Below are 15714 nucleotides of genomic sequence, written 5' to 3'. Positions count from 1 at the left end.
CACAGTATTATTCCATGGGATTCTTTTTCACAATTTTAATTTTCAGAAATTTCATTTTCCCAGAAAAATTTTAAAAATCCTTGCAACAAAAGTAGATAATTAAGATTCCCAATATGAGTTTCCTGTAAAGGTAACGCTCCCTCCTCGGGCGATAAAAAAAATGACGATAAATGTAACAAAAATTAGTATAACCAATGCTGACTACAACGATAGAACTCTAGTTCATAGAACAGAGAAAAGGAAAAGTCCTTGGAAATATGCGACAAATCAAAGTACTCTATTGAGAGATATTTCCTAATTGCATTCATTTTCTTTTGTGATCATGTTTCTTGACTCAAATTGTATCACGTCCTTACTTAATCAACAGAAAGAAGGTTAAAGCGGAGATTGTTTTTGCAACGTCAACCTTCAACTGAGTAATAACAATACATGTGGATCAATTGGCTCTTATGGAGAAGAGAACAACTAATGGTTCACTCGTTAACACATTAGGCGATGGTTCAAGAAATAATATTCTACATAGGGGGCGTTTGGTTCGGGATTTTCTAGAAGTTAGCCATGCATCTGAGCGTGTCTTTTTGGACTTCCTTGTTTGGTTGAAGTTTTTGAAAAATTTAGCCATACATCCGTTTTGTCCGGCTGTTTACATTTATGTGGAAAATTGGAAAAAGAACACTGTTGAAAAATACCTCTTGTAAGGTGGTATTTCAAGTTGCCTAGGCTAACGGGAGAAAGAGAACCATTTCACTGCCAAAAATACCCTATGCTATTAGGCAACAGTGTTTGCTACGAGGGTTATTTCGTGTTGTAAATAATAGTTTAGAATAGTAGTATATAAGTCACATATCATGTATATCTCTTTGTATTTTTTCTTTTAAGTTATATAATAGACTCTCCGCTGTGTAGTTGAGACACACGGATTATTTATAAATCTCCTTGTTCCTGATATTCAACATGGTATCAGAGTCTCGGTATACCGGGTTCGATCCTCACTGCCCCTCACTTTTTTTTAGTGGAATTTCTTTTTTCGCACAGGTAGGTGGGCCTGTGCATTGTCCACCCTTCAAGCCCAGTAGACTCTCGTGTGAGCGGGCGTGTTGAGATATTAAAATCATTAATGTAGCCTCACCCAACAGTTTAAGCTTTTGGGTTGAATTGGTTCTTTACATGGTATCTAGAGCCTAACAAGATCCGCATCTTTCCGGTAGACCCACTGTCTACCGAGTAAAAATCTTCCCGAAAACTGTCACCGTCGTCAGTTTTCGACCACCGTCTGCCTCCGAAAAAAAAATTCGGCGACCATTTTGATCAAAAAGTACATCTACGGACTTAGAAGAAGTCGATCTACCCAATGTAACAGCCCCAAACCCTGTAGCAGGATATTGTCCGCTTTGCCCCGCGCACAAGCACCGTCAAGCTCACGGTTTTACGTTTTGGGTTACCCCCAAAAGGCCTCCTACAAGGAAAGGTATCCACACCCTTATATAAGGCATGCTTTGTTCCCCTCTCCAACCGATGTGGGACATTACATCCTCCCCCACTGGGAATACAGCGTCTCCGCTGTACACACCGGTCCAGGGCCAGGCTCTGATACCAAATGTAATAGCCCCAAACCCTGTAGCAGGATATTGTCCGCTTTGCCCCGCGCACAAGCACCGTCGAGCTCACGGTTTTACGTTTTGGGTTACTCCCAAAAGGCCTCCTACAAGGAAAGGTATCCACACCCTTATATAAGGCATGCTTCGTTCCCCTCTCCAACCGATGTGGGACATTACACCCAACGCCGCAAAACCCACCGTCATCAGAGGTTGCCAGCGTGTGGACCACTGTTTGACCGTCGTTGACCGTCACCACCAATCACTTTTCAGGCACTTTTTTTTGCGAGCCACCCATAGTTGTGATCGTCACAAGGAGGCGGTTCTTTCCGTCCTAGGCTCGCTCCCAAATTCCCACTGACGTACCCTCATGTGCGTGAAACATATGCGCGGCTTCCAACGTCAGGATCGCCCTCTCCTTTCGTGTTCAGATCGATCCTTACCTTGTGGTTTCGAGTCTGTTGCTGTCCTTCCGAAGCATTTCTCCTCTTTCCATTACTGTTCACGACATCTTTGTTTTAGCGAATTGTTCTTGATCCATGGCTGATTTTAGCTCATTTATCCTTCCTCAAGATATTTCTTGGCTCACGATCCCTAGTTCCACTACTTTTGTCGTGCATACAGGTAATAGCGTTGCTGGTTTCACTCAAAGTTCATCATTTGGTCATTGGGTTCTTGATTCTGGTGCCTCTGATCATATTTCTGGTAATAAATCTTTGTTTTCCTCTCTTTCTACTTCTGGTTATTTGTCTGTTGTCACTGTGGCTAATGATTTCCAGGTTCAGTCTCATGGGATTGGAACAATACATCTATTTCCCTCCAATATTATTGATAATGTGCTCTATGTCACTAGTTCACCCTTTAATCTCCTTTCTATTAGATGTTTAATACGTTCTCTTGATTGTCTCATTTCTTTTACCAAAAATTCTATTGTTTTACAGGATCGAAATTCGGGGAGGACAATTGGCGACAGATTTGAGTCCAATGGCCTTTACCTGCTCTCCAGATCCTCTCATGCTCATTCCGTATTAGATTCTCCACTCACTCTTCACGCTCAGTTGGGTCATCCTAATCTTACAAAACTCCAGAAGATGGTGCCACGTTTGTCCAAGTTTTCTACTTTGCAATGTGAATCATGTCAATTCGGGAAACATACTCACAGTTCTTTTCCTGATAGAGTCAATCGTTGTACCTCCTCTCCTTTTAGTTTGGTTCACTTTGATGTTTGGGGACCCAGTCGTATTGAATCAACTCGGGGTTATAGATATTTTGTTATCTTTATTGACGATTATTCTCGAAACACTTGGTTATTTTTACTGAAAAACCGCTCTGAGTTGTTCTCCATATTTCAGAAGTTTTATCATGAAATTCTTACTCAATTTGGCATTCATATCCGCACTTTTCGTAGTGATAATGCTCATGAGTATCTGTCTCAACCATTTCAATCATTCATGGCCTCTCACGGCATTCTTCACCACACATCATGTACGCACACCCTCCAAAAAATGGGATTGCTGAAAGAAAAAAGCGTCATCTTATTGAAACAGCTCGGACACTCTTAATTCATGGGAATGTTCATACCAGTTTTTGGGGTGATGTTGTTCTCACCGCATGCTATCTCATTAATCGCATGCCTTCTTCTGTCCTTGGTAACTAGGTACCGTACTCTATCTTGTTTCCCCATCAGCCTTTACATTCCTTACCCCTTCGTATTTTTGGTTCTACTTGTTTTGTCCATGAACTCGGTCCCAATCGTGACAAGTTTTCTGCCAAATCCCAAAAATGTGTGTTCCTCGGTTACACCCGGACACAAAAAGGTTATCGGTGTTACTCTCCTAGTCTCTGTCGCTCTTTTGTCTCGGCGGATGTTACTTTCTTTGAGTCTGTGCCATTTTTTGGCTCCACCTCCATTCCTGATGACTCTATTGATACTCAGTTACCTTTACCCTCTGTTCCAATTCAATATGCTCCGGCACCAGATTTCACACCACTACCGCCTACTGTCACTTCTCCATATGTCCCAGCACCAGATCCTCCTTACTAGGTTTATCATCGTCGGTCATCCACCCATACCCCAAGACATTGATGAGGTTCCTATGGACTCAGATCTGTCGTCATCAACTCCTGCGGCTTCGGTTCCGCCCTCCGACGTTGACCTACCCATTGCTCTCCAAAAAGGTCCTCGTAATATTCATCCTCCACCTAGGTATTCAATAAATATGAGTTATCATCGCCTTTCTCCATCACATTTTATTTGTCTTTCTTTTTTGTCTTCTGTATCTGTTCCTAAGACTACAAGTGAGGCATTATTCCATCCCAGATGGTGACAGGCTATGATTGACGAGATGTGTACACTTCATGACAGTGGTATTTGGGATCTGGTTCATCTTCCCTCTGGAAAACCTGTTGTTGGATGTAGATGGATATTTACTGTCAATGTTTGTCCTGATGGACAGGTGGATCGTCTCAAAGCACGTTTGGTAGCCAAGGGATACACTCAGGTGTTTGGTGAAGATTATGGGGATACATTTTCCCCTGTGGCAAAAATGGCGCATGTTCGCCTCTTTATTACTATGGCTGCTATCCGTCACTGGCCTCTTTATCAATTGGATGTCAAAAATGTTTTCCTCAATGGTAATCTTGCAAAAGAAGTTTATATGGAGCAACCTCCTGGATTTGTTGCTTAGGGGGAATCCAATCTAGTTTTTCGACCCCGCAAATCTTTGTATGGTGTCAAACAGTCTCCACGAGCTTGGTTTGAGAGGTTTAGCACCATTGTCCAGGAGTTTGGTATGACTCGGAGTGCGGCTGAACACTCGATCTTTTATCGCCACTCAGACTCTGGATCCATTTATTTGGTGGTATATGTTGATGACATTGTCATTATTACAGGTGATGACCATTAAGGCATTACTCAGTTAAAACAACATCTCAGTCATTATTTTCAGACAAAGGATCTCGAAAGACTATGATATTTCTTGAGAATTAAAGTGGCTCAATCCAAGGATGGTATTGCGATATCCCAAAGGAAATATGCTATGGATATTCTAGAGGAGACAACTTTGATGAATGTTAATCCTGTCAATACCCTCATGAATCCAAATGTCAAGCTTATGCCAAATCAGGGAGAGCTATTTTCAGATCCAGAAAGGTATAGAAGATTGGTTGGGAAGCTCAACTATCTTACAGTTACTCGACCAGACATCTCATTTGCAGTCAGTGTAGTAAGTCAGTTCTTGAATTCTCCTTGTGAAGATCATTGGAATGCAGTGATCTGTATCCTCAAGTACATCAAGAATGCTCTAGGTAAAGGTCTCCTCTATAAAAATAAAGGTCATACCAAAGTTGAAGGATACTCTCAGATGCTGATTGGGCAGGTTTCCCCAGTGATAGAAGATCCACATCTGGGTATTGCGTATTCCTTGGAGGTAGGGGTGTAAATGGGCTGGGCTGGGCTGGGCTTTGGCCATCCTGGCCCAAGCCTACGTCAAAAAAAATTTAGCCTATCTGGCCTACTGGCCTATTAAAGGCTTTATTTGTAGGCCAAGCCCGGCCCATTTTCAAAAATAAGAAAGCCTGACATGGCCTACAGGCCTTGTAGGCCTCCCACTATATATACTAAGCAAAAAAAATAATTGTATAGAGCAAAGAAAGTTCCATTCATGCATGCACTAGTACTTCTCATAAGAAAAAAATGACAAACAAGAAAGAGTCAACATAATACCTCAGCTCTAGAATGTATATCATAGAGGAATAGAGTCAAAGAAATGGGAAAAATAAGAAAAATACAATTACTAGATGTCTACAAGAGAATGTCATTCATCTAAAAATCTTTAAACCACCATCAAGACAAGGGAAAGAAGAGTATTATTGAAAGATCTTCATCAGTAACATCATAATCCAGCAAGGTACCCATTGTTCCATGGTATTAAGTTGCAACAACATGTAAAATTTGGAGACATTAGACAAGTTTTCCTTTCATAAAATAAAATAGCACAAAAAGTAAGAGATATTGGTATTTGGCACTTTGTGTCTTTGCCACATAAAATAAATATTATTTTATTATTTTATTTTAATAAATTAAATAGGCCAGCCTACAAGGCTGTAGGCCGGGCTTGACAAAATTGGCCTATGGCCTATTTATTAAAAAAGCTATTTTATAAGCCTAAGCCTACTCTACTTTTCTGAAAGGCTGGGCCTGGGCTGGGCCAGCCTGGCCCATTTACACCCCTACTTGGAGGTAACTTGGTTTCTTGGAAAAGTAAGAAACAAAGTGTAGTTGTCAGATCAAGTGCTGAAGCAGAATATCGCTCCATGGCCAACTCCACCTGTGAACTTATCTGGTTAAAACAACTATTGAAGGAACTCAAATTTGGAGACATTGGCACAACATCTCTCATTTGCGATAATCAAGCTGCTTTATATATTGCTTCAAATCCAGTGTTTCATGAAAGGACCAAGCATATTGAGATAGACTGTCATTTTGTTAGAGAAAAAGTCCTCTCTGGAGATATACTCACTAGTTTTGTTAACTCAACTGATCAATTAGCTAATGTTTTCACTAAGTCTTTGAGAGAGCCTATGATAGATCACTTATGTAACAAGCTTGGTGTATATGATCTATATGCTCCAACTTGAGGGGGAGTGTTGTAAATAATAGTTTAGAATAGTAGTATAAAAGTCCCATATCATTTATATCTCTTTGTATTTTCTTTCTTTTAAGTTATAAAATAGACTCTCCGCTGTGTAGTTGAGACTCACATATTACTTATAAATTTCCTTGTTCCTGATATTCAACATTTCATAATTTGAAGTTATTTTTCCATCAATTTTTTTACTTTCAACCAAACATAGACTCAGTAAACTTAACCCAATTTTTCTGGTAAAATTTCGGCCAATCAAACAACTTTTTTTCAACTTCCCTATCAAACTCATTTTCCCACCAAATTTATAGTAATTGTATTTTTCTGCTAAAAAAAATTTATCCTCTACCAAATGCCCCCTAAGGATAAAAGATAATAGATGCACCCGATTACAATATTTCAAGCCAATAATGTAGACAAAGAAAACATTTATAAGAATGTTCATAACCCTTACATTAGGCTTTAGATCTAGGAGTGGATCCTCTCGTGTTATTTAATATAATCATGTCATGTGGGAGAATTATAATCATACAAAAGTAAATTAATAATAATAAGGAAAGAGAGAAATAAAAAAATATATTAGAATAGATAATTACAAAATCATCACCATTAATTCATCCTTATATAGTCAGGATTGTCACACAAAACATAATCACGTTAAATAATATTTTAGAATTAGTCCAATTCCTTGGGTTCCACCTCAATATAACCTTTTGGGGGCACTCTAAAATCAGGGAATATCTTTTAGAAAGAACCAATCACTTCATGATGATAGCAACAATAATTCTCTCTTATTCCCTTATAATTAAAGATTGTAAAATTTTAATTGTCTCTCATATTGACTTGAATGTGGAAGCCTCTTGACATGCACATCCTTTATTGTGCCAATAAAGCATTATCCGCGAACACCAAATAAGAAGATCCAATAAAGCATATCTTCAACATTCAGGTGTCTTTACTGAAAAGTTGTGATGCTTGCTTGATATCTGAATTTTGTTACGAAGAAAACTCCTTCATATGCAATCCATGATCATATATTAAATTCATTATATGACAACTCCTCATCTAACTTTAACGAAGGATATTTATTTTGACCACATAGATACAATTGAGCACAAAGCTCCTCCATCAAGGAGTTACAATAGGCAAACATTCAGGTCTCTTCTTTGAAAATTTCCATATCATTTGATTGAAAGAAGATAATAGAATGTCAACTTTACTGTTTGGCTTTACTTTTCTTTCATTGCTCCCAAAAATTAAACATTCGCGGCAAAAATATAATAAAAAAAGGTCACATTTTAGAATTCAGTGAGAATGGTATAAAATAGGGCTATATAACAATTTAATTTATTTGAACTTTAAAAAATTAATAGAAAAATAGAGAAATTTCATGGTCTCACACTCTCATGAGCCGCAAGCCCCCGCTTTAACGAAGGATATTTATTTTGACGATATAGATGCAATTGAGCACAAAGCTCCTCCTCCAAGGAGTTACAATATGTGAAGATTGAGAAATGATTTTGAATTTGAATTGATTTTGATTCACGATTTTTGTTGATAGTTCTTTAGGATATATTTACATTTAATGATATTACAAACATATTCATATTATTTTTATCTATGAGAAATTATCTATCTTTCTCCGTTTTTAATTTATGATATAAAGAGTTTTTATTTTGTAGTTTTTTATTGCTAATTGCTAACTGATTGCTGATAAGAGAGAGAGAGATATAATATGTTCTTTTTTGATTAATTTATTCATTTTTTGTATTTTTTTCTTTTAAAATTTAGAATAAAGTTTATTATCATTTATTTAATTATTAAAGGTCATAACCATTCACACAGGATATAAGACCCATTTGATTAAGGGTTCAAAGAGCCCAACAAATAAGACTTCAAAGCTAAGAAAATGTGATCATCCCATATATATATAATATATGATATTCACAAAAATATTGACACACGACATCAGTAGCTCAGAAATCTGCAGCAACTCTAAAAGTGAATGGTTACACACTTGATTCCAACTACACCTATAAATAAACATAATGCACACGAGATAATTTGCAGAAGTCATTTCTAAGCACCAAAGAGATTAAATGTAGCCATACTAAGTCAACATAAGTAGGGCAATCTATCACTTTATAAATAGAGGCTAGAAACTCAGGTATGATAATATATTCTATCTGAACAAAAACTCATAACTTATATACTGATTTGAGTGTCATAGTGCCTTGCAGGTATCCCCAATTGTCCTAGTCAATCAAAACATTCTATCTCAAATCCCGCGTATCGTAGAGCATTCTATAAGATTATATAGATCATCACTGACACTCTCTTACCACATTCATTATAGTAAAAGTCCAACTAAGCCATTGGACTAGATTCAATTGTATCTGATTTAGCCCAATTGATATTGGACTAATCAATCGTCTTCTTTGATCTCAAATTTAATTGTCATAGATAATAATTAATAAATTCAGAGTTTTTATTTTATACAAAATTTGACTAATCTAAAAAACTTATTTTTGTTCTTTAATATTTTAAAATAAAATATTACCAGATCAAAGAGTTTAAATTTATAACATGTTCTATATGTATATCATGCTAAATTATAATTTAAACATACATTAAAAATATAAAAACCTTGCATTTCACCAGCTATTAATTAGTTCAAGAAGAGTTTACCAAAAAAAATATAGTTCAAGAAGAACATTCCATGCAATGGGCGACGACGAAAGGTTGAAAAGCTTTGTTGGACAAATAACGAAAATAGAATCAGAGAACAGCTGAACTTTTAGGCATGTGAACAGTATCATGTGTTTTGTTTTCTATTATTTGTCTATTATAATAAGTTTTAATTTCACAATTGCGTGGCACCTTCGTTGGCCATCACATAATTATGGTGTTCAATCTCATCACACTTCATATCTCAATTACTCACCTATATCTTAATGGAAGTTTCCTACCATAATGGTACCACAAAGGAGAAATTTCATTTTTCATTAGTTGTTAAAATCAAAATTTTAACTAAAATTAGAAGGGGGTTAAAAAATCGTAATGTAAAAAAATCGTAAAAACATAAAATCGCAGTGATAAATCGAGATCTTAACAATTATGATAACACCATCGTGTAATCATATTAACATATTACAAAAAAAAATTAATTTAATAATAATTATTTAAAAAGTGAAACTCTTATAATGACGTATTAATATGATTAAATGCTTGTATTCAAAAAACTGTTATTTTGGGTAAGCTCATGATGTAACAGGATGATAACCTATCATTTCATCATTAAACTTATGTACCAAATCTCATTGATTATTATTATTTTCTAATTTTGGGTTTAATACCAATTGTAATCCAATTACTAATAATCACCATAAAAAATGGATAGTAATAAGTAATAACTAATAATTTTGAAGATAATCTAAGAGAGAAGGAAAAGTGAAAAGTCAATCCTTTCAACTTGAACTTCTAGAAACTCATTTATTTAAAATAAAACGATAGAACCAATGAATATATATATCCTTCTAGATATGAGGAATATGCCATTGTTGCACCTGTTCTTCTTGTATTCTTTTTTTTTTTTTTTTTGAAAACGTTCTTCTTCTTGTATTCTATGTCCTACAAAAACATCACAAATATGCACGCGTCCAGAGCGTGTGTATGACTCACAAGCAAGTCAAAGTCAAGTTTGTTCAGCGCGTGAGCGCGTTGAATGTAGACGCCTCCAAATAATTAAAAAAGAAAATCCCTAATAACATATTTATTATTTGACCAATAACACACGAATACTTAAAACAAAAATGTGCAAAAACATAGTAAAATAATTTAAAAACTTTATTTGGCAATTGTTGTATATCAATGCCGCCCCGGTTAACATAATTTTTTTTAGTGGGTCACTAAAAATTTTTATATCATAAAATTATGACTTTAATCTTTCTAAAATGAATGTAGATAAGTTATTTACATTCGTTCTCAAAACGACGTCGTTTTAGATTGAAAAATTAAAAAATTATAATGAAAAAGATTATTATAACCCTGAAATAAATTATAATTATAAAAATACATTGATTTCTGCCTCAAAACGATGTCGTTTTAAGCTTACTATAGTTAAGTTATCTACATGTAGAAAAAGCGAGCCCTAAAATTATATATAAATAGAAATAAACACAACCATTTTATACAAATTTTATAAAAATAAAAATTAAACACATAATTTAATATAACCTACTCAAATTTCAAAGAACAAACCGAGTGAAAATTTTATAAAGTTTGACGAGGTTTATGAACACAAACATCATGATGAGGTTGCATCATGGAACTTCCATCCATCCACATCCACTCTTATTTACTTGTCTCAAAAGCTAAGCACCATGCAAGTTTCACATTTTCTCTCCCTCTTTCTCAAAAATAAAATAAAATAATTAATATAAATGGTTCTTTTCAAAATAAAATTTATTTAAGAAAATAAAAATAATAATATAATAAGACAAAGGTGAAATGTTTGGTTTATTTGAACTTTGAAAAATGAAAATGATACGTTCGTGAAGGCTAAGGATTTCTGATTTTGTTGGGTTGCGCGTTGAAGTTGAAGCGCGTTTGAACCAGCTCTTCCATCGCGTACGGTGGCCGGCGACTTCCGCCGACGGGTCTCTCTCTGGCCAAGGTTCTGTGGACTGGAAGCTTTCTTTTATCTCAGCTTATTACAACACACTCTTCTTCTTCTTCTTGGTAAGTTCTATGATTTCTAAGGAGATTTTATTTTATTTTAATTTCCATGGCCCCCAAAAAAAAAAAAAAAAAACATAAATTTAAGTTTTTTGTTTTTATCATTTATTGAGGACGTTGAGTGGTGGAGGCGACTTTGATTTTTAAAGTTTCTAATTTATTGAACTGGAAAAGTTAATTCACGTGATGTTATGGTGATTTAATGTTTAAGGCACTGTCTTAGTTCACAGAAACCTTTCTTTAGTTTGGGAAATTTTGCCTTAAAACTTTTCTAAGTTTTGGTAAAAAGCAGCTAGTGAGGGCTCTCAAGTGATTAGAGAGGTAAATGCCATTTTTTTCTTAATGTGTTGTTGTGGTTTGTTTGATTAGTCAGGAGTCAGGATAAAGATTTTGTTTTTTAGGTTTTGCAAATGAAAGGGGACCTGCTAACACTGGGTATTTTAAGGGCTCTGAAGTTTTCTGTAGGTTTCCCCCTCTTAGAATAGAAGGCCATTGAGTAAGTTCTTGAGGGCTCTTTTAAATTGTGAGAACAAGGATCTATGTACCAAAAAGGGAGGGGGGAAAAATGGCTTTTAAGGGCTATTTGCAGTCATTGAAATTTTCCAATCACAAAGCCTTTTATAGCAGACGTGCATAAATTCTATTTTGCTTAGGATATTATATTGCTTTCGTAGGTTAAATTCCATTGCCCCTGCCTTAAGTGGAATAGCTTAGTTTATATGCAGTTCTGATGGTCTAAATAGTGACAGTTTTATCATAATATGGTTTTATCAGATGTAAATAGGGAGGCAGCATTGCTATCTGCATGTACTTCTAACTCATTCAATATTTTAATTGTACGCCGGTTTCGATCCGAGATCTTCCTAATTGAAAGACATGCTCTAAACCAATGAGACACTTTGGAAACCGGCAACTCATTCAATATTATGCTTAAGGAAAATTTATTCCGTCCATAGGATAAAAGGCATTTACACGCATAGTTACTTCTATAGCCTGCTTGCTATGTCTTGCTTCTCTTTGCCTTGTAGTATCTTCAAACAGGAGTACACCCTACTGGATTTCAGTTTCAGGAACTCTACACTTGTTGTCAAAGTCGTCCATAATTCTTCACCTGCATATAATTAGAAGACATGTTCATTTATCTTCTTCAGCGTCCTTGTTTTTTCTGTTTTGTTATTAGCTGTCATCTCTGTCATCATGTAATGTGAAATTGTGAATGTTAGTTGCCTGCAATATGGTTAGAGAACTCCTTGTCTTATTCTTTAAGATAAATTTTGCTTGTGCCATCTGATCGTTCTTGCTCAATTTAAGTATGTAGAATCAGATATGCATTTTGAATTTTGAATCATAGTTTCAGCTTCATGCTTGCTCATGTCCTGCTTTTGTTTCATTTCATAGCCCTCTGGCATCTCAATGATGACACCAGAATCATCAAAGGAGATGGAAAAACGTGCAATCTCAGGTCATCATGTGAAGGGGAATAGTGAATATGTTAGACTTGTCATGTCTGATGAACCGAGCGCTGTTGAAACTGAAATGCTACAGCCTCAAGCAGAATCAAGAATTGAATCTTTCTGGTGGTGGATGAAAACCTTTTTATGGTGCTTTGTCATTGTTATACTTGTTTTTGTTCTAGTAAAATGGGTGGTGCCATTTGTTTTTGAAAAGGTACTTCCTCTTACTTTACAATTATCACTGGGTATGTGGGCTTCACAATTCTTATTCAGAAATTAACCAATATGGTGTTGTTTGGCTATCATTGATTATTTGATATTGATAAAGTTATGGCATTCCTGTGTCACTTTCAGGCTCCTAACTTCTTCAACTGAAATATTTTAGATGAAAATGATATTTGAAGTTTGGCATTTTCCTTGGCATCGGGTTTTTATGTATTTGGTTATTAGTTTAAAGAGCTACTAGCTCTGTGCTCTCTCCCACTTCACATAAATTACATGGCATCAGTCCACAGTATACTATGCTTTAAAGTTTATCCAATGTGATGAAGAATTTTTTGGGGAACTGAATTGATATCGGATCTCATATTATCAGCGTGACATTATTTAGATTAGCAGAAATACTGGGGTTTTTAAATTATAACACCATTGTTATTTGACTTGACAGCCAATTAGTTTGTTGTTCCATAGATGAAATTCAATAGAGTAATAGCTAGGACTCTTTTCCTGCAAGTCAGAAGGAATTTCTGCTTCCTCACCGTCCCCTTCCCCCCTCTTTTTCTTTTCATTTTCCCTTGTTTGCAGATATTTGAAAGTCCTTATGAGCATTATATCTTGAAATACCTTATGATAATAAACTTGAAGGGATTGGGGAATTACCTAAACATTGATATTTTTGCTATTGCCTATGATGTAGCTTACATTCTATAATCTAATTCTTGTGGAATGGCTTACATTAATTCATATTTTGTAGCTTCTTTACCCAATGATGGCATGGGAAGCTACTGCCTTTGGCCGTCCAGTTCTGGCCCTTGTACTAGTTGCTTCTCTGGCTTTATTCCCAGTATTTTTGATCCCTTCTGCCCCTTCCATGTGGTTGGCTGGGATGATGTTTGGTTATGGGCTTGGCTTGGTTATAATTATGGTTGGAACAACTATTGGGATGGTCCTCCCTTATCTAATTGGACTAGTGTTCCGTCACCGCATTCATGTAAGTCATTTTGTTTCTCATATGATCACAAGCCAAGTCTTCTTAAATTCAGTGTTGATTTTATTTTTAAGTAGTTTATAACTTTCTGTTTATGATCCTTATTGCTATATTGTGCAGCAATGGTTAAAGAGATGGCCCCGGAATGCCGCAATGATTAGGCTTGCCGGGGAAGGGGGCTGGTTCCATCAATTTCAAGTGGTTGCTCTGTTTAGAATTTCACCTTTTCCCTATACTATATTCAATTATGCTGTAGTAGTGACAAACATGAGGTTTTGGCCGTACTTATGTGGATCAATAGCAGGAATGGTGCCAGAAGCTTTCCTCTACATCTACAGGTTCGTTCCTTTTTATTTGCCCTTTAGGGTATGTTTGAATGGAGGCAGAGGTGGAGCTAAAAGATTTTTCTTGAGAGGGCCAAGTAAATAAATTTACATATTTTTTCAAAATAACTAACAAGTAAAAATAGTGTTTTCTAAAAAAAAATTCCTTTTTTTTTGGGAGGGGTGGGAGTGGGGGTGGGGATGGCCTGCTAGACCAATGGAGGGGTTAGAAAGGGACGAATAATTCTTAATTTTGAGTAAACATTGTCCTTATTTGATAATTTTTTGAGATATTATCCCCTCCTACCATTCCGAGCAAAATAAAATGAAAAAGTCAAAGGAAATAAAAATAATTGTCCGGAAAGAAAAAAAGATTATTAGAATATGGTAAAGAGAACATGTTACTTTGACCATTGTGGGGTTGGAGGACAAATTGGTCAGAGTCAAACTTCACAAAATTTGTTTGAGTAGGACATGTATGAATATGAGAACCAAACATGACTGAACCTATAACTTGTTTTCTTTATTAATCTGTGTTAATAGATTTATTTCTTTATTTTTTTTCTCATTTGTTAATGGTGGTCAATTTTGAGCAGTGGTCGACTAATAAAGACCTTGGCGGACGCAGAGTATGGGAAGCACCACTTGACCACTGTGGAAATTGTGTACAACATTGTTTCTTTCATAATTGCTGTTGTTACCACTATTGCCTTCACTGTTTATGCAAAAAGGACTTTGAATGAACTCAAAATAGCAGAAGACAATGAGGAAGCTGCATCTGTTTCTAGGAATGCTACTCTTGAGATGGAGAAGCCTTCCCATTGAAAGGCTTCTCATCAAATTTATCATAGATTCATAGTGTATATTGGTGTATCTAAAATTTGGTATAAGCTATATACATATATGATATACTTTCCCTCTTAGGCATGTAATTACTGAATGAGCATGTGAGACAGAAAAGCAAATGTGGTTATTTCGTTACTCTGTAAACCCGGATAAATTTTTGGTGTTACTGTTGCACTTAGATTCAGTGCATCTCACCAATAGGAGCATTATATATCAGAGGAGAGAAAAAAAATTTGGCAGAAGAAAGAAAACTTTGATTAACATGTAATATTTTTATTGGTGGGATGTACTGAATCTTTGGTGTAACAGTAGCACCAAAGATTTATTCAAGTAAGCCTATGCAAATCCACCAACGCATTTCAATTTCAATTAACCAATTGGGCAAACATAATAAGCGATATGTAATATTAAGTCAGAAAAATTCCTTTAAAGTGAACAATCTCTTAATTTTAAATTTTAGTATGTTAATGGTATGATGTATTTTAAACTAAATTAAGCATATGTCTATTTTTACTGACTTTAAAAACAATAAATTAAGAGTATTTATCACGATATTATCAGAGTTTAAAATTTTCTGTTGTGATAAAAAATGTTTACACTTTACACTAGAAAGCATGTAAGGCCTTAATTGAGTAACTAAATAATTTTCGTTGTAATAAAAGAATTGTATTGTAGAATCTGTTATATTAACTTTGGATCTGTACTATTAATGAGCTGATAATTCATGTAGACAATACACTTAGCACCAACGACAATTTTTTGCTGTGGTTTGTCTTGAGTTTTATGCCTACCTTTCCTTCTATGATTGTAATAAATTAAAGTTGAATTGAATTAATTTTTTTTTTTGCAATGTACTTTATTTTCCTTACTTGTACTAGCTTAAATGACTCAACTAATAGGGACAATAAT

The 15714-nt window shown here is 35.4% G+C and overlaps 1 protein-coding gene across 1 annotated transcript; it reads left to right on the top strand.

Moving 5' to 3' along the window:
* Positions 1 to 10765: 10765 nt before the first annotated feature.
* On the top strand, positions 10766 to 15039 carry LOC133298862 (uncharacterized). Its single transcript, XM_061498240.1, has 5 exons — positions 10766 to 10978; positions 12374 to 12643; positions 13403 to 13639; positions 13757 to 13974; positions 14556 to 15039. Exons 2-5 carry the CDS (start codon positions 12389 to 12391, stop codon positions 14782 to 14784), a joined length of 939 nt encoding a protein of 312 aa, XP_061354224.1. The 5' UTR covers positions 10766 to 10978; positions 12374 to 12388; the 3' UTR covers positions 14785 to 15039.
* The last annotated feature ends 675 nt before the right edge of the window (positions 15040 to 15714 follow it).

This window comes from Gastrolobium bilobum, unplaced genomic scaffold, assembly GCF_033153095.1.
Source record: "Gastrolobium bilobum isolate Gb01-03AN ecotype WA unplaced genomic scaffold, APGP_CSIRO_Gbil_v1 utg16812, whole genome shotgun sequence".
NCBI classification, from domain to species: Eukaryota; Viridiplantae; Streptophyta; class Magnoliopsida; order Fabales; family Fabaceae; genus Gastrolobium; species Gastrolobium bilobum.
Note: the sequence above shows the minus strand (reverse complement) of the source record. Positions and strands in the feature narration are given on the sequence as shown.

Excerpts from the sequence above, each read along its gene's own strand:
- LOC133298862 (XM_061498240.1), top strand. The coding sequence starts at position 12,389 with ATGATGACACCAGAATCATCAAAGGAGATGGAAAAACGTGCAATCTCA. Across the intron at positions 12,644-13,402 it reads TGCCATTTGTTTTTGAAAAG|CTTCTTTACCCAATGATGGC; the intron begins GTACTTCCTCTT and ends CATATTTTGTAG. Across the intron at positions 13,640-13,756 it reads TGTTCCGTCACCGCATTCAT|CAATGGTTAAAGAGATGGCC; the intron begins GTAAGTCATTTT and ends TATATTGTGCAG.